Below are 19506 nucleotides of genomic sequence, written 5' to 3' on the forward strand. Positions count from 1 at the left end.
AGGGGTAGGAGCCTAGGGCTTTGAAAAAAGAGAAAAAAATTCACAGGAATATGGCAAGAGCAAATGTTTCATAAACAAATGTTTGGTATGCCATGCAGAGACAATGGGACACAGAGAGAACTATAACCAATTCCTACTACATCTGGCTCATATTCTTTGTAGTTATCTCTGGTGATAGATCTCTTCCAGGAATAGGCTCTCTACTAAATTATTTTTAGGCAATTAAGGGGGATGTAAGAAGAAAAAATTCTGAATCTTTTGCTCTTTAAAAAGAGTCAACCTAAAATAATCCTCATGCCAAGAAGATACATTTTAGGGGGGCAAAATTTGCTCCCCTACAATAACTTTGGTCATGTGGCCATTCATTCAATAAATTATGATTGGGTGTCTCTTATGCACAGGGAATACAACAGACACTAATCTCTATCTTGCTGTAGCTTACATTCCAGTGAAAGTAGTTCCAAGTTGAAGCTGTAGGGGGAAAAAAGCTTAGTTAGAAAAAACAAAGTTCTACAATTTATTTTCACATCTGAATAGTAGCTTGTTATATTTTTAGTCTCACAACAGTGAGGCTAAAATGGTGGTATGGATGACCTTGTTGCGATTAAGAAAAACTAAAATGACTACAGAGTTTATTCTTGCTTGGACACTAAATTTAAATAACTTGACATTTTTTCATGGTGCCAGTCATAAAGTCATAAAAATTCAGAGCTGAAAAGGATCTTAGAGGTCATTTGGCCCAACATCTTAGTTTGATTTTTAAGGAAACAAATGGGCAGAGAGCTGAAAATTGCTGCTAGAGCTGGGATTTAATTGTTTGTTCCTTGTCATTAGTCCAGGGCTCTTTGTAATAGGACAGAATTTCCATTCAGATCTTAGAAATATTCATTGATTATTTCACCTCCATATAAGTAGGCCCTTCCTAAGGCTGGCTTTGGGGACGTAACCTACAATGAAATGATATTTAAGTAGGGTTGAGGATTAGAAGAATAGATACCCATTAGAGTGGCTAGTTGCTTCTCCTTCATGGAATAGGAAATGTAGTCCGGAAAGAGCCCAAGTGACTCGGTAGCATGCTGCCCGACAACATAACAACCTAAATAGGGGTAAAAGTTTAGGAATGAGACATCTGGATTCAAATTCTAGCTCCACCACTTATCAACTAACTTTGTAATCAGTTGTGAAATATATAGCAGAAAATTTGTTTAAATGGAAAAAAAATACTGAAGGTTTTGAATGACTAACCTTGAAAGGATAGATCAGTTTTAAGTTATCTTTTTAAACAGTGCCACTCTCATTCATGTATATGTAATAGTTTCTGGCCCAGTGATAAAAGGATAGACTTATGGTTGGTCCATCAGAAATAGTTCACACCCTGCCATTCATCTCATGGTAAAGTTGACCAAGTAGTGTTTCACTTTACTGATGCAATATGTATAGCTATGTAAAAAAAAAAAAAAAAAAAAATTATGGCAATGCCTATATTTTACAGTTTTGGGTTTCATCACATATAATGTGTCAACAAAAGATTTCGAACTACTGAACTAGAGTTTAGGTTAGGAGAGTCTCTAATCATACACAGGGCGTGCTCTTCTCTTGGTGAAAGGTAGAGAGGCAAGAGAGAAAGAAGTAAAAACGTTTACAAATTTTTAAAATATATCATTTGTATATAATAATAAAACCTAAAATACCATCTGATCCTTTTTTTTTTTTTTTGCATTTTCTTCCCACTTCTTCACTTAATTTTAAACCCATTTAAATTATAACTTATGTTATTGTATTTAATGACATAATATTGGAACAAAAGAGCATACACTTTGTTTCAGACATATTTGCCTAGACATAGTGTGGTAAAATGATAGCTTATACAGTCATTTTTCAGTTGTTGGGCTGGCATAATATTACATGATTTTTACACCTTTGCATGTGTTGTTGGCACTTATCCTATATAATAAAAGGGTAATATGCAAATAGACCAAAAGCCAGAACAACCGAACAACCAATCAAAGCGTAATATGCTAATGATATGTTAAGGAGGCTCAACTGCTTGCTATGACATGCACTGACCACCAGGGGACAGACAGTCAACTGGTTGGTTAGTCGCTATGACATGCACTGTCTACTAGTGATTAGCTTGCTCCAACTGGTAGGTTAGCTTGCTGCTGGGGTCTGGCTGATCAGAACTGAGTGAGATGGGACGGCACATCCTGGAGCCCTTCCACAGTCCCTCCCCGGCCCAATTGTGCACCTGTGGGGTCCCTCAGCGTGGCCTGTGCCCTCCCGGATCCCTCAGGGGATGTTGGAGAGATGGTTTCAGCTGATCCTACAGGCCACTCCCTTTGGGAGAGCACCAGATGCAGGGCTCATGGCTGGCAATTAATTGGGCGTGAGCCCATGGCAGGCACAGTGGGGCCAGGGTGAGTGGGAGCGGCAGGTAGGAACTGCAGGCAGCATTGGACTACAGTTTTGGCCTGATCCCTGCAGGCAACCCAGAGGGACCCAACCCGTGCACAAATTCTGTTAATTTAAGAAATATATTTTTATAATTTAAGCAACCATAGTTGAGATTCTTTCATTTTATTGAATATTGTATTTCAGTTGAATAAGGCAAACTTTCTCAATATTAAATTTAAATTCTCTTTGAGAGAAAATTAATCAAAACATTTATGAAATGTGTGTTTTTCTTTGTGCCAAGAGAATATTTAACATACTGGTATTTTCTCATGGCTCTTTAGGTTCTAAGATTGGGTTTAAATACAGTGCTTGTTGTAAATGGGAATTTAAGCTTTCTACCTTAAGCCTTAAGAACAAAAAGAATATAAACCTAATGTAATCAAAGGTGTTATGGATTTCCTGTAATTAATTGAGGTTCTGCAGCTGATAATTAGGCCTCTGAACCTCAAGTTGGATTGCTTACTTTCTTGTCATTTGAACTGTATGTTGGCTAGATATTTACTAGTATTTGTCTTGAGTTCCTTCTATCATACTAATGGAGAAAGCATCTCACTTTTTAAATTCAAAAGTAAACAAAATGAAAGTTAATTTTAAAAAGTTGATGGGCTTATTATTCTCTTGGCTTGTCCCTCCCTCAGGGGTATCTATGTTAACTTTATAGTAATATAGATGAACCATGAGTCCAACAATTGAATGCCATCCATAAATGCAAAGCTGCTTTCAGAAGACCTGTGAAGCATGTTATTACTAATATACTTTATTATACAAAGAGAGCTAAAGCATATGGTTATAACAAAGCATTTGCCCCAAATGTCAGAGTATCAGTTTGCATATAGATGGTCTCCAGATTTAGCATCAGTATCCCACGCATGTTTACTGGTTGGATGTTTATTGATGGTGAAGGGAACATTAATTTAAACATCATTATGTAAATATGGAATATCTACATAAATATAATATAAAGTTATCTTTTATTTTATTTATAAGTCTCTTATTTATAACTTTGTACAATGTGTTTTATTTTAAATATCAGTCATTATCTTTATGTTAGTTCCTTTACAAGAAGTAAACTAACCATATATATATATATATATATATATATATATATATATTTTTTTTTTTTTTTTTTTAAATATATTTGATTGATTTTTTTACAGAGAGGAAGAGAGAAGGATAGAGAATTAGAAATATTGATGAGAGAGAAACATCGATCAGCTGCCTCTTGCACACCCCCTACTGGGGATGTGCCCGCAACCAAGGTACATGCCCTTGACCGGAATCGAACCTGGGACCTTTCAGTCCACAGCCAGACGCTCTATCCATTGAGCCAAACCGGTTTTGGCGAACTAACCATATTTTGAAATTGTACTTTAGTACCATTAAAGCTTAAAGGAAGATAAAATTCAATTAATATTATAACTTCATTTTACAAACAAGAAAACTGGGGCTCAAATAAGTCAAAAAAATTTCCCACAATAGCCCAGTGTATTCATGATGGAACTAGGACTGGAACCCATTTGCTTTATTTTTAGTTCAGAGATCTCTCAGGCTGATTTCATTAGAAAAATGAGAGAAAAGGTGTGTATTAGAACTGCTAAAATCTGATTTTTATTAACTTTATTTAATATTTTGGTAATTTTTTCTCCTCCTTTCTCTTTCTTCTGGGAGAGAAGTTATTGTTCCTGTGGGATTAGAGAGTACTAACTACAGATTGAGATCCTATTGGTCATATCCTTCCTCCTTGACATTTGGTTCTTATTTTTATGAATCATTTAACTAAAGGCATGTGTGTTTCTCAGGTGTTTCACCATTTATTACATGTATAATTAAAAAAATACATTTAGTCATGCTTTGAGATGGTTTATTTTATTACATACCAAACCTTTGGCCTGGAATTTCATGACACTGTTGATTGAGTAGAAATTTTGTTAGTGATTCAAAAACAGGACTTTCTCCAAAATAAGTTATATTAAAATATGACGATTTGCCTTATCTGTAACTAGAACAAGAGTTCCTTCAGTGTGAGCCTAAGTCTTCCAAATAAAACATTTTTAATGTCATTTATTTTCAGCTGTCCACAGCTCTCTCTCTCTCTCATATCTACTTTCCTTTCTTTTTATTTTTATAAATTCAAATTTGATCATCTAATGTAAAAAAAACCTTAGGTTCCAAGGGAGTTTGGGGGACTTAAAAAAAAGTTTGTGTGCATATGTGTGTTTTTCCATATCTTTTTTTGTAGTGTCCCCTCTTAGCTGGAAAGCCACATTTGAGTACAATTATCTGGGTACAATGTCACTGTTAGAATTGAGCAATTTGCGTGTGTTTTTTTAAGCTTTTGTAGCTCTGGCCAGCTTCACATGGCCTTCTATCAGTTGAAATGGCATCTCTGACTTCAGCCAAGTGTAGGTTATTAGGTTACGAATGCCAAAAATGATGAGTCGTGCCATACTTTAGGCAGTGTTAGTAAAAGCAAGATTGTAAAATAATTATCATCCCTTTTGAAGCGGAGCCAGCCACACAGCCTGAGCCCGGCTTTCTCCATTAATTTGTATAACAGTCCTTATTTTCACAGAACAAACTTTCAGAGGGTACTCACATGGGACTGCTGAACCAGCTGCACAACTTTTATTTTGAAGAAAAAAAAAAAAAAAAAAGTTGAGCCTCAGAACAGGCTGTTTTAAAGGCAGGGAGGGACTTAGCTTTTCAGGGCTTGACCAGCATGTGGAAGGAGTGCTCTCATGGCTGCGATAACTTAGGGGGCTCCTGCCTGGGTGCCACGGGGGCTGGGAGTCTCCTGTTTGTTTTGTTCTGACCCCGAGGGTTCCCTGCACCTCTCTCGCCTGTGCCAGAGTGACTCGCGGAGGTTTTTGCACACCCTGCTCTGTGGGGGAGTGCCCCGACGTGCCTGTCTTATGTGGCCTCTATGGACACACTGCTCAGCTGGCAGAGAGCAGGGAAGTTTCTCCCAGCACCCAAAAAGAGAAAGAGGAAACCACTTCTTCCCTCTGGCTCCCCGCAGCACAATAGATCAGCATAAGCTTCCACAGTCCCTCCCTGGATTTCTGGCGTGGCTTCCAGGAAGAAGTTAAACATTCACCTTTAAATGGATGACCATGTCACAATCAGGAAGAAACATCTCCAAAGACCCATCTTTAGGTAAGTAAGGCTACAACCCAGGTGGCTCAGGGCTATCTGGAGAAACTATTTTTCTCCCTCGTTTTAAACTTGGGAATTCTGGCACTAAGCTACCGCAAGGCAATAGAGTATGTGTGTCTAAAGTGTAACTTCATGCATACCAAAGGAGCCCTTCTATTTTCTTAAACTCCGTGTACAAGCTCTTATCAACGCAAAACATATTTAAAAACATATTAGCCATTCAAGCACACGAGAGATTAGCCCTGGAAAAAAATTTTTGAAACATTATGCAACCCTCACTGTTTCTAATGGTTGCTCAGTCCTCTATGGGAGCTACTGTGCTTCGTTCTCTCATCTGATTGCTCTCAGAGGTTTCTGTGCTGCCAGTGCTGGAACTTTCTGCAGTAATGTGTGTGGGGGGAGACAAATGTGAACTTGATAGCTGCCATTCAAGAGGGTACAGTATACAGCGAGTTCAGGAGTATTTGTAGAGCAGTTAAGGAAACAATAGAGCAATGAGAGAAACTTTACACTATGGTGGAATCTCTGGCTGGGATAGATACAGTACAGTGGACTGAGTTAAGGTTTTCTTTTGTGAGGAGGGACACTTTCTGAGAATGCAGCAATTTCTTCATTGACTCTTTCACACTTGGTTCTTTAGTTACCTGGTATGGTACGTTAGAATTCAGAAATGTGAGTTAAGAATTTTAAAGTAGCCAGGCAATGAAAAAAACAAGTTCTGCCTCTTAAAACAGAAGATTAAAAAGCAAGTTAACTGTATATCAGTTTTGGGCTTCCCCCAAAATAATATCTTAAACGTAGCAGAGATATTACAAGTTAGCAATATTAAATGTTAAAGTCAAGTTGCAGTCACTGGCTTTGATCTGGAATTAAATACAGGATAATAGAAGTTTATGGTTGGAATTCCTGCATTCTGTGGTTATATAATGAATAAGAGGGGGGCCTGGAGGAATATAATTATATAAAATGTGGCCATTTTTATGTGTTTATTAAACATTAGTATAGTATTATTAATAGCAACAATATGCTTTATTACTGCTTAAAACAAATCCTTGCTCAAATCCATTTATAACCTTCACTTGAAGATAAATTTTATTGAAATCTATACATGTGGATTTAATATCATAATCTGTGTCGACTTAAATATGCATTTGTAAATTTTATATGGCGATGGCAGTCATAACCAAAAATTCAGAATGACCCCCAGAATGTGCGTCCATCTGCCACATTTCCTGAAAAGTCGTGCCAGTTCTATGTTACTAACTTCTACTTTCTTCCGAGGGCTTGTATGAATTATAAAAGACGTGACAGGTGCACAGATGATTCCAAATTCAGTCCCACCAAGGTCCCCCTCGCGGTGGGCACCTGCAGACCTACAGGAAGGCAACATTGAGTCGGATAAAATCAGACCCCCTTAGCCAGCACCTTAATGTATTACCCCACCGGAGCTGGTGCGATGAGGCAGGTGGTCCTTCATCCTTATTAGCTCCTGATGAATTATAGGCTTAGGTGCCATTCACTGCGAAATTGCAACTTCACTGTGTTCTTTTTTTTATATAAAAACAGATCCTTTTTGGAAGCTGAGATTTTTTTTGCCTAGATAATTAGGGTAAAATTTGGCAAATTCAAATGATTGCTTCATGATCCTGTTGAGTTAGGAGAGAAAGTAGCTACTAAAGAGGACATACTTTCACCCAAGCAATTGTTTCAAGCAAGTGGAGAAGCAGTCCTTGACTGAAAACATGTTAAGGCCAGATGAGGGGCTGGCTGGTCTAACACCATGTTGACAGCTGGCTTTGCTTTGATAGGGTCTGATTGTGACGAAGACAAAGGAGATGGGGGGACTATTTTAAAGGATTTAAATGACCAGGCACAATTCTTCAGAGACAGTTCGGGGCTGTTCTTCAGTAATAAATGGCATAGGCTTTCTGAAAGCCAGTTGTACTTTTGGGCAAGTTGGGAAGTGGTTTAAGCTTGCCTTTGGCATCTTTGGCCCTTATTCCATGCCTCACTTTGCCAGCCTCCTCTCCTCTTGGGCTCCCTAGACCGTCCAGCCTTTTACACTGAGACATCTTCCTCAGGCCTGCCTTCTGGTCAGAAACCCATGAGCCAGACCTTTCCTTCTCACCATGTACTTGTTTATGTCCCACTTCCACTTGGTAAGCAAATCTCTGTCTGTTTTGTATGTGCTAGCTACCAGTGGAACAGAAATCTTGTGAAAATAGTATCTTGGCTATTTATAAACAAGTCATTTAAAATATCAGTCATTAAATCAGTCAAGGAAAAATTTTGGAAAATATCTGACATTTTGACACCATTCAGATTTCTAAATACAGGCTACTTTCACCTGCAGCGGAACCCACAGCTTTCATTCAGTCCACCTGGCCTTCTCTGATTGACAACAAGTATCGAGAATCTGGGCTATGAATCTGGGGAGGTTAGATAAGAGGGAGGAAAACAAACTGTAGCTGCCCTCCCGGGACCTTCTAACATATACTCAGGTCACTATGGCACAGGCAGATTGGCGCCGAAAAGGAGGCAGCGATGTCTTGGGAAATAGCAATGGAAGAGTCATATTTCAGCGATGACTCAGTGAATTGAGACAGATAAAAGCAAGATTTTTAAAATTTTAATTTTGAGACTGAATGAATATCAACCTTCATTAGCATAATTTCCCTAAATGTCATACAGTAAAAGTCATCCTTTAAATGTTAGAAAGTTAGTTGAGTGGTTTTAGAATACATGGTGAATATTGAAGTTCCATGGCTGGGTACGATCCTGGGGAGACTAGGAGGAATTTTACATGTTGTTTAGATTCTGCCTCTAAGAATGTCTGTCCTTCCTACAGTGCTGATTCCAAACTCATCTCACCAGTTAGGATACCAAACCTATATTTTAAAAGTCCTTTGTGGAAATTTTAATATATATTTTTACAACAGGTCTGTGAAGCCAGGAACAAAGTCAAGTTTCCTTTATGGCCAAGGCGGGCTTTTATGTGACCTTTCCCATGCATGATCAGGGGGAACATTGGGACCAGTGAGACCACTCAGCCCTGCGCATACATAGTGCATTGACCATGCTTTGTGGTTCTGTCTGCAGACCTTCTGGCACTGAAAAGAGATGATCCCCTGTACTTAAGAGAAACACTTCATGTTTTATAATTTTCCACTATCACAAAATGTATATTAATATATTTTCAACACCACTGAGTTCGCTTTTCACTTAGAAAATAAAATTATACAGATCCTTAAAATTCAAGATGTTAATCACACTTGATACTGGAGGCCTCTAATAGAGACACATTTCTTTAGACTTTAAAAACACCCTTTTCTGTATTACTACAGAGTTTTATTTCTGGTAATCATGATTTATCTCTTTATATAAATAGATTCAACAATTTACAGCACTCTTCAAGTGAAGTACCTTTATAGAACTTCCATAAAACAATTGCTGAAGACACTTTCATATTTCGCATATTCATAGTGCTTAGTGAACTTTTAACATTCCCATGGGATAGATCAACCTTCCACTTGAAACAAGAAATATCTCTTTCTCCTAATAAAATTGCATCAGTGAAAAAAATCTCCTATCTGAATTTCACTGCCATGAAGAGTTTGAGTCTGGGTTTTTGTTATAATTATCTCCTCCTATTTGAGTTGCTATTTTATCAAATTCTGTAATATGGGCCTCATTTTCTGTTTGTTGCATGAAATTCTTTCTAGAGGTAGGAAGGGGAAAAGTGAATTTAAAAAATAAATTGGAACTTCTCTTACATGTTAAACCATATTTAGTGTTCTTTGGAACAACAGCCTTTTGAACCCTTCAGGGTTCTAAAGCGGAAATGTTATTTTTGTGGTGACTTTCCACTAGAAGCTGCACTAAAAAGCCATAAATGAAATCATGCAAATAGCCCTCACCAGCCCTGGATTTGAGATCTGGTCTGTGCATCCAGGATCGGAGACAGTGCAAGTCAAATGGCTGCCAGGGCCCAAGAAGGAATGAAAATCGTGTTGTCTTCAATGCAGTCAGAACGTGCTGTTTTGTCTCTTTATGCCTTTAAAGAAGTTTTATTTTTACAAGTATCTGTTAGCAGAGGAATTCTGAGTGTGTTTTTGGCAGGCATAGTCCCTTCACATAGAGAGATGCAGAAAGCAGTGGGATGAAATAAAAAGCCTAGGAAAAAAAAAGCATATCTTGATTTGGTTGGTGGACCTTATAGGGATGACTCGTAACCTTATTGCTGTGTCTGCATTCTCATTTTGGGGTTGTGATCTATGCTTTATAGAGGAAAATTATAAAATACCAATTACATATTTAAAATCTTACACCTGTTGGAGTGTAATCATTTTTATTTATTTCCACATTTAAGTTCAATGTATTGACATCAGTGTCAAAGCTAAACCAGAAGTTGCTAATATGTGGGGACTATAGCACATTTTAGATGTTCACATATCAATGGATGAGGTGGAACACCTGACTGACACTGTGTACTTAGTTTTCTAGGCAAGGTGTTTTGATAGTATTCAGTTATTCAGATGTTCAGACTTTTGTCCTTTAGTGTTTCAAGAACAATAAAAAAGTATAAACAAAATGTAAAACATAAAGTCACTTCAAAATTTAAAGAAATTATAATATTGGACATTGGTATTTTTGTCTCATAAATATTTAAAGATTTATGACATTCTTTGACTTAAGTCCCCCTTTTAACACCTTCCTCTCACCAAAAAATATGTACTTTAGACAGAAATATATTAAGAACATAGTCATCAGAGTGAAAAGTTATTACATAGAAAAAAATTACATTTGAGGTGATGAAGTAGTATAATGTATTAAACATCTTTTCTTTTTTATGTAATGAATTGCTCATAGGAAAAAGTGCTGTGTAAATAAAATCTGAAATATAATACCAACTGTACTTATAAAAAAATAATACCAGTTTTTGGCGCTAAGATAAAAGCGATTGTGAATTTGCTTATTAATAAAAGAGAGAGAAAAAAGAAAATGAACTTATCTGCAATGGTTACATAGTCACATACTGGAAATGCAGTGTTGTTTTTTTTAAGAAAATATAAATGATGCTTTTTATGTACGGGAAAATTGATAGAAAAGTAATTATATTTAAGTTGTCTCCTCTTGCTATAAAAGTGAAAAATATTTTTAGAACATAGACATAGTGAAATGAAATTGAAGTTAATGACACTATTGGATACAATGCTAGTTAGAAGAAAAATATGTTTTATAACAAACATGGCTATTAAAATTAACCTTCTTGTTATCTAGGTCAAGATGTTAATGCTGCTGGTCAAGAGTCATTCATTGCATGACATAAAGCAAGAAACAGATACAGATTGATCTTTAAAATAGATTACAAAGGTCAAAGCGAAACAACAAACACATATGAATGTAAGGCATATGGTAATGTTTAACATGAAAGAAATAACCAGAAATTGCTATAGCTTTTTTTTTTCCAGTTGTGTTAAGAGTAGCTCTAATTTTTAAGTGTCCATTACAAACAGATAAGGTATAATTTGATATATTTTTTTAAAGTCAGGCAGCAAATAATTTACTTCTGCTGGTATTAATTCACACAGAATCATCACAAATTTAAATTATGTCCAAAAATTATCATCACCACCACCAGCAGCAGTTAGTATTAATATTAATACTAAAGGCTACTGTTCATCAAAACCTTAGTGTATGTTTTAGTGCAGTTCCATACATATAATCTTCAGAGCAACTCCATGAGGAAGTAGTAAATCCATAATTAATAATTTTTTTTTTTGTTATGGATCCAGGGATAGGGAATAGATTAAAATACAGGAAAGTGTCTTTAACTCAGTAGCTATGCACATCTTATTTTGTAAGCTAGGGAAGGTCAGTTATCTTGGACATTAGTATGATTTAGAATAGCATTTCCAAGGTTTGTAATGTTTGAGATTAGCAAAATCAAGACTATCTAAGAAAGATGTTCTACTGGGAATAATTTAGTGGTTTATACCATCTGGAAAATTTTATATTTGAAATAATAGCCTGCTACAAAAAGTGTTTAGGTAGAAAGCAAGGTAAAATAATAAAAATAAGGTTAAAGATGACCCATAGGTTTGTAGAGATGGAATGAAGTTAAAGAAGCCTGCAGTATTTATAAACCCGGTCTCTTCAGTTCTGTCACTAGACATGACGTAATTTTGTTAGTTCTCATGGGAAAGCTCCAGTTTATTTATGTGTTTGATTAAGGCCACTTGGACATGAGATCTAAATGAGGAAAATCCAACATTTCCTGTATTGGGGCTGCTGAAAGTGTATAGGGCAAGTCACAGTGCATTTGAAAGAATAGATGCTCAAGCTTCCAGATTTGTTACCTTTGTAACATCCCAAGCCTGCTCCATTGAAGCCATTTTTTTTTTGTTATGAAGAAGCATTAATTCTGAGTCAAATTGGTGTCCATTTTTTAGTGTTTTGGTGACTATAGCGTTTAGGATCTTGGGATGTTAATTTTAGAAGTTTACTAAGTAAAAACAGGCATTTAAATATTAATTATATATTTATTAACCAATTATTTATAGGCATCATACTTCATGGGCTTTTAAAATAAAAATCATCACTTCAGCTTTAAAAACATTAATACTGAATTTGACATTTTTAAGGATCAAAGAGCTTAGAGCAAATTATATAGAACACTGGTAATGCAAAACAGTAGGACTGTTTCTATGTGGCAATTTTTGAGTCCTAATTGAGGAAGGAAAGGAAAATCCCATTAAGTCAAGTCACTTGTAAATTATGTTATTAAATTAAAATTTGGATCATAGTAGGGGCATGTGACAATCTGGGAGCATCTGGTTGTTACATATCTTCTCCAATGAAGGTTCTAACTATTCCAGTGGTGATGTCTTTGTGAAGCAGCACAGCAACAACACACACACACATACAGAGAGAGAGAGAGAGAGAGAGAGAGAGAGAGAGAGAGAGAGAGAGAGAGAGAGAAGAAAAAAGAGACTCTTGCTAATTTCTGTGGCATTAATTAAGCATTTGTTGCTTAGTCCAGTTACCTCCCAATTATTTTTCATTCTGAGATCCCCTATCGTTTTTTCTGCTTCTTTTTGACACTTCATTTTAATTACTTGAGAAAGGGGAGCAATTCTATAAAACTGTAAGATTTCTAAAGCTAAAATAAATGTTGAATTCATCATTGTGTTTTCCATAACTTTTGGTAGAATGTGTGTTAGGTGTGTCCATTAACCCAGTCTTCAAACTTAAATGCCTACAGGGACCAGGTCAATATTTAAATGTATGAAATAGGAGTCCTGGGAACTGTGGTAGATGGGAAACTCAAAGCGTTTGGTTTCAATTTTCTTTCAACATATGACAAACATTTTTAAAAAATTTTTTATTTTATATATTTTATTGACTTATTTACAGAGAGGAAGAGAGAGGGATAGAGTTAGAAACATTGATGAGAGAGAAACATAGATCAGCTGCCTCCTGCACGCCCCCTACTGGGGATGTGCCCGCAACCAAGGTACATGCCCTTGACCGGAATTGAACCTGAGACCTTTCAGTCTGCAGGTCGAAGCTCTATCCACTGAGCCAAACCGGTTTTGGCAAACATTTTTATTTTAACCATTTTAAAATATACAGTTCAGTGACATTAAGGAAATTCACATTGTTGTGTAACCATCTCCACCATCCATCTCCAGAACTCTTTTCATCTTGCAAAACAAACTTTATATCCATTAAACACTAACTCCATATTTGTTCCATCTCTTGCCCCTGGTAACCACTGCTCCATTTTTAAAATCAATCTATCTATCTATCTATCTATCATCTATCTATCACCTATCTTAATCATCTTTCATACTTCTTTCAGGTTTGTCAATCATAACATTTTGTCATATTTAACATTAAAAAAATAATCAATTCCTGGAAACCCCCACAAATATCATCCTACTCTCATTCCTATTTATTCTTCTCTAACCATTCTCCAGAATTTAGTGTTTATCTTTCCACATAAGTTTTTACTACACTGTTCTATTTTCTGTCTCTATGACTACTCTGAGTACCTCTTAAATCTCAGTCCATTTGGGCTACTATAACAAAATACCATAGACTAGGAAGCTTATAAATAACAGAAATTTATTTCTCAAAGTGCTGGAAATCTGAGATCAAGAAGCCAGCCGATTAGGTGTCTGTTGAAACCTGGTTTTCTGGTTCTTAGATGGCTCTTTCTGTTCTTCCTCATATAGTAGAAAGGCCAGGGGAACTCTCTGGGGTCTCTTTCATAAAGGTCACTAATCCCACTTATAAGGGCTCCACCCTAATGACCTAATCATCTTCCAATGGCTTTATCTCCAGATACCATCACATTTGTATATTGTATTATTTGATCACCACCTCAAGTCAAGTCTAGTTTCACATATTTAAAACTGCTGAAAGATTAAACAAAATCCAGCTTAGTTGGTCCATGTAATGGCCACCCTCCATTTTCAGCATGAATCATGGCCAGTAAATCTTGACTGAAATTCCTGGCAGCATCATCCAAAAGGATTACTAGAGGGATGAGTACTTGGTTCTTATTTCTAATATTAAAGAATAAAAAACAAACCACATAACATATTCTACAACACACTTGTACTGAATATAATTTTGTAGTGGTAAAGGAATAGATGAATAAATATGTAATTGTTGAATGAATAAAATGCATTAATGTTACTTCCAAATTGAATAATTCCAGAATCAGGCAATGCAAGGTCTATAGCCTGTTCCAACTTTGAACAACTACGACTTGTTAGAAAGGACTTTCTGAAATGGAACTCTGTCTTCCAATCAATTCAACTTTTTCCCCCCTCTCTTAGTGGAACTGGAATGAGAAGGATACAAACTGTCTTTCACAGGTCTGCCTTTCAAACACTGAAAACAATTATATCAGCTATATCTGTTTATAAATCTCCTTAAAACATAGTGGCTTAAAACAACAAGAGTCTACAGATCAGCTGAGTGGTTCTGTGATCTGTGCCAAACTTTGTTGATCTCAGTGGGCTTTCTCAGCTGTGGCTGGATCATGGGTTGGCTGGTCTAGGAAGACCGTGGTTGCATGACTTGGGTTTCTTCCATGTACAGTAGGTCCTCAGGTTTCGTTGGAGATCTGTCCCTATGGCGTAAGGTAATGTGATTTTCACTGTAAGTCAGAACCCACCTACATAAGCACTGACATTATTCACATGGAGCACATACACAGCAGTAATGAAGTGAAACAGTAAAAAAAAAAAAAAAAAATTAAAAGAAAGATAACAATTCCTGACCTTTATTTGTGGTAAATCCTAATATATAAAAAGCCATCACAACTGAAACAACTAGACAGCAGGCTGTGTGGGGCCACAAGGCCAGTAGGGGGGTTAGTGAGAGATGACCAAACAACTGAAATGCAGGCTGTGTGGGGTCACCGGGTCGGCAGCGAGGTTAGTGAGGGACAACCAAACAACTGAATAGCAGGCTGCATGGGAAACCAGGCCAGCAGGGTCACAGTTGGGGGTGACCAGGCCAGCAGGTGGGGGGGGGGGCAATGAGGGGTGACCAGGCTGGCAGGGGGGCAGTAATGGGCAACCAGGCTGGCATGGAGGGTATTTGAGGGTGAACACACGGGCATGGGAGGGAAGTTGGGGGCCACCAGGCCAGCAGGGGGGGTGCGGTTAGGGGCAATCAGGCTGGCAGGCAGAGGTGGTTAGGGGTGATTAGGCTGGCAGGGGGTCAGTTAGGAATGATCAGGCAGACAGGCAGATGAGCATTTAGGAGCTAGCAGTCCCTGATTGGAGAGGATGCAAGCTGGGCTGAGGGGAATTCCCCCCCCCCCCCCCCCCCCGTGCATGAATTTCGTGCACCAGGCCTCTGGAAAATAATAAAAAACATAAAGCACATATGTACATATGTCAAAATGACAGAACTTTTTAAATATATATAAGTGGGAGATGGCGACGTAACCACGAAATGACGTACTTCGAGTCGGATGTAACCGGAGGACTGCCTGTATCGCTCATAGCCTTCCAGCAGGCTAACTTGGACATGTTCTCGGCTAATAACAGGAATCTCAAACAGGAAGCAGGACTCATACTTTTTCAAGGTTCTGATTGAGTCTGAATGAGTCAAGTTGCTATTGTCCCATTGAAAAAAATCAAAGTCACATGTCAAATCCAGGGTTGAAGTGTGAGAGCATTACTAATAGGAAGAATATACAATAGGATCTATTGATTCAATTAATGCTTTCTGAAGGCTCTTATGCTTTTTCTAATTCTTCTTTCCTTTAGTTCTTCCCTAGTTCATTCAGTCATTGAAGAGATAGTACGCAATTTGATTTTTATTTCATGTTGTTAAAGATACCTGGGTGGCAGTGAGGACAGGAAAAACATGTATTAACAGGAAGTGAAGTTCTGCAGATTGACCTTCATGTGGCTGAGAGGTCACATGTGGCTCACCTGACTCTAGGATTATGGCATACCTGAGATTCCAGGTTTTAAAAAAGTTTTAAAAGTTAAAAGTTAAAAAAAAGTTTCACCTAATTGCCTAAAAAATCAGCTATTACACTATAATGATCTCCCACATTGTCCCATGTCCTCTAGAGATTGGATGTATAACAAGTATCATGATAAGAGACTTGAGAAAATTAGTTATTTTAATGGAAGCTGAATATAATGAATTATATAATTTTAGGTAATTCAATTTTAATGCCACTAAAACTAAAACATGGAAAGGAGGTCTCGAAAATAGTATATTAAAATAATATTTCTTTAAGCATCCAAATCATATTTGAGTCTCATCTATTATGTGTCCTCTCTAGAATTTATTTTTAGTGGGATAGACTTATGACAGTTTACTATTACTGAACCCTCCCAAAGATTACTACAATGAGTAAATGTTTTCATAAAAGCCACAAATTACATAATTTCTCTTTTTTAAATTAGTGGTTCAGGAAATGAATCTGTTTGCTATTGACATTAGAATTGCAGTTTGCAAAACAAAACAAGCTTCTGAAGACCTAACCTCAGAAATTCTGATGTAATAGGCCTGGGAGTGGAAAGCTTGGATATATTTCTACATGCTAGCCAGTTTATGCCCAGTCATAGATTTGGGAGCTACCTTCTTGAATGATATAATCTGCATGTGATAAGAATGAAAGATCAGAGTAATTTGGAAAAACTTTTAATGAGATTAGCATCATCATTGGAAATAGAAGCCATTTTTTCTTTTATTTCATTCAAATATATCTGTGGATCCAGGGGTCCTATGAATAAAAAGAGGGTTAAGTTTCTCCTATAAAACACCTTAAATCCCCTTTTTTTCGAATGTAGGTTTAAAAATTGTAGAGATAAGCTACTATGAACTCCAAAGCAGTGTTTGCCGACATTGACTATGTCTTATAATCATTGGGGTTTTTGTGACGGTTGTATATAAAAATCACTGGATGACACACAGGAATTAGTTTAATTTTTTTTTTTAACACTCTAGATATTTTATTTAAAAAAATATATTTTATTGATTTTTTTTACAGAGAGGAAGAGAGAGGGATAGAGAGTTAGAAACATCGATGAGAGGGAATCATTGATCAGCTGCCTCCTGCACGCATCCTACTGGAGATGTGCCCACAACCAGGACACATGCCCTTGACCAGGATTGAACCTGGGACCTTTCAGTCCACAGGCTGACGCTCTATCCATTGAGCCAAACCGGTTTTGGCAACACTCTAGATATTTTAAATTGTACATCCAAGTTTGAGAACTATTACCCTAATCTGAAGCACATATGAATTATAGTGATAGACAAGGGAGAAATATTTGGGGACCAACATTGAAGGTTGCAAGTGATTTTGACAGGCAAGTGGATGAAGAAGAAAAGAACATCAAGAAGATGGTAGAGTCCAAGCAGAAACCTGGGAAGAGAGAACTGCATGAGACGGAGACTTTGGGAGCTAGAGACAATTTCTGTTGGCCTGCTTAGAACTGAGCTGCTCTCTGTGGAGGGACGTGTGGCTGAAAGTTTGGCTAGGGTTGGGTTGGTGAGGCCAGGGCCATACTGCTTTTATGTTGTGAGCATGGACTCACCCATCTGGACTGTTGCTAAAACTGACAAATCTGATAAACTGAACTCTTGAGCTCAATGTTTCCAAAATACTACTTCATCATAGAATATCATTCCCCTGAGAGACTCTGAACAAAAGCATTAAGTATGTTTGGGAAATACTGCCTGTCACATTCACTCTCCTCTTAGAGACTAGAAAGCATATCAGAATTTTTCAATAAAACTTAAGTTTGTGTACTCCAATATTTCCCCAAAACACATTTTATTTTTACATAATGCTTATTAGTATCTCCAGAAATTAGTGTTCCAATGTACACAATTCTTGTTCTGATAACTTTTTCCAAAATATCCCTCTCTTAGTTTTCTGAAATTCACTTTGCTTAGGCTAGTTTGTCTGCTCGATTCTTCATCCCTCCCTCCCTCCCTCCCTCCCTCCCTCCCTCCCTCCCTCCTTCCCTTCCTCCCTCCCTCCCTCCCTCCCTCCCTCCCTCCCTCCCTTCTTTTCTTTCCTCCCTCCCTCCCTCCCTCCCTCCCTCCTCCCTTCCTCCCTCCCTCCTCCCTCCCTCCCTTCTTCTCTCCTTCCCTTCCTCCCTCTCTCCCTCCCTCCTTCCTTTCCTCTCTCCCTCTCTTCCCTTATTTATCTGCTAGATAGTCTGACCCCAATATATTTTCCTTGGTTGTCACTTTTCATGTATACTTGGAGAAGCGCAGCAAAGTTTCCTGGTTAAGAGATTATGTTCTAAAATTCCTAGTAACTGAGTCACATGTTACATGTCAAATCTATGTACAGTCACCACAGTGAATCATATGATCCAGAGAACACGTGATAATTTACTTTGGTCTGTTAAATGTCCTATTATATAACTGTAATGGTATGAGGTTAAAAAGAGAAAAAAGAAATATTTTGAAAATATTGATAAATGAGGAACAATGTCACGTTATTAAAACAGCAGAGGTAAATTAAGAAATAACAGATGGGAGTTATCTGTGGATGATCACACTCAGGTATCACGGTACACTCAAGTTTGGCAGCATTTTTACCTTGCTTCTGTGCCTTTTTCCTTGTTTCTTCCTGAAGAGATTTTTTTTAAAAAAAAGCATTTATCCTTAAGTTTATACTGAGTGAAAATCAGGCCATTCAAAATCTGCAAATAATGTCATTTTGAATAATGATGGCTTATGCTTGTGTAGAATCTCAGAACTGGGGTTTTGAAGAAAAAATGACCTCTGTTATACTATTTGTTTACATGATGTCCTTATGCATAGGAAGAAAACTATATAGAGCTCTTTTTCACAGTGAAGAAAGTGAAGCTCAAGGGGTCGCAGCAAGTCAGAGGGAGAAACATGGAAGAGTACTGACATTAAGAACGGTACTAAGTGTGGCTTACCATTATGGATTGCATCTGTGTAATAAATAATATTAGAACTTAATGAGTATTCCAGGCCAGCCATATGATCCTTTCTTGAGGTATAACCCATCCTAACTAGCCAAGGAAGTGATCTGAATCACCTTAAAATATTTTTTAGCTACTCAGAATTATTTAATACCCATAGAATCCATGAAAAGTTTCTCTTCTAAAGGTGAAGCGGGGGGGGGGGGGGGGGCCGAGGGGGTGGGGAGGGGACTGAACAAAGTAAATTATCATGTGTTTTCTGGGTCAGATGATTCGCTGTGACGACTATACATAGACGACGTGTAATATATTACTCTGTTACTAGGAATTTTAGAACATAAAATACTGTCTCCAGAGGAATAAAGAAAGAGGAGGAAAAAGAAAGATAAAGGCAGTAGCTTTTAAAGTGTTTCTAAACAGAAGTGATTTGTTGCTACCA

The 19506-nt window shown here is 37.3% G+C and overlaps 1 protein-coding gene across 3 annotated transcripts in view; it reads left to right on the top strand.

Annotated features, from left to right (window-relative positions):
• Positions 1 to 19506, top strand: part of PDE1A (phosphodiesterase 1A) — a 229912-nt gene that overhangs the window by 42420 nt on the left and 167986 nt on the right. Inside the window, exon 1 of one of the 3 annotated variants that reach the window (XM_036421947.2) lies at positions 5089 to 5610. The exons of the other annotated variants lie outside the window; for them this stretch is intronic. Coding sequence (XP_036277840.1) covers positions 5558 to 5610 — 53 coding nt within the window. The 5' untranslated portion in view covers positions 5089 to 5557. Of the gene's footprint in view, positions 1 to 5088; positions 5611 to 19506 lie in introns of those variants that run through there. 3 annotated transcript variants of the gene reach the window in all.

The sequence above is a fragment of the Pipistrellus kuhlii genome, unplaced genomic scaffold (genome assembly GCF_014108245.1).
Source record: "Pipistrellus kuhlii isolate mPipKuh1 unplaced genomic scaffold, mPipKuh1.p scaffold_m20_p_7, whole genome shotgun sequence".
NCBI lineage: Eukaryota > Metazoa > Chordata > Mammalia > Chiroptera > Vespertilionidae > Pipistrellus > Pipistrellus kuhlii.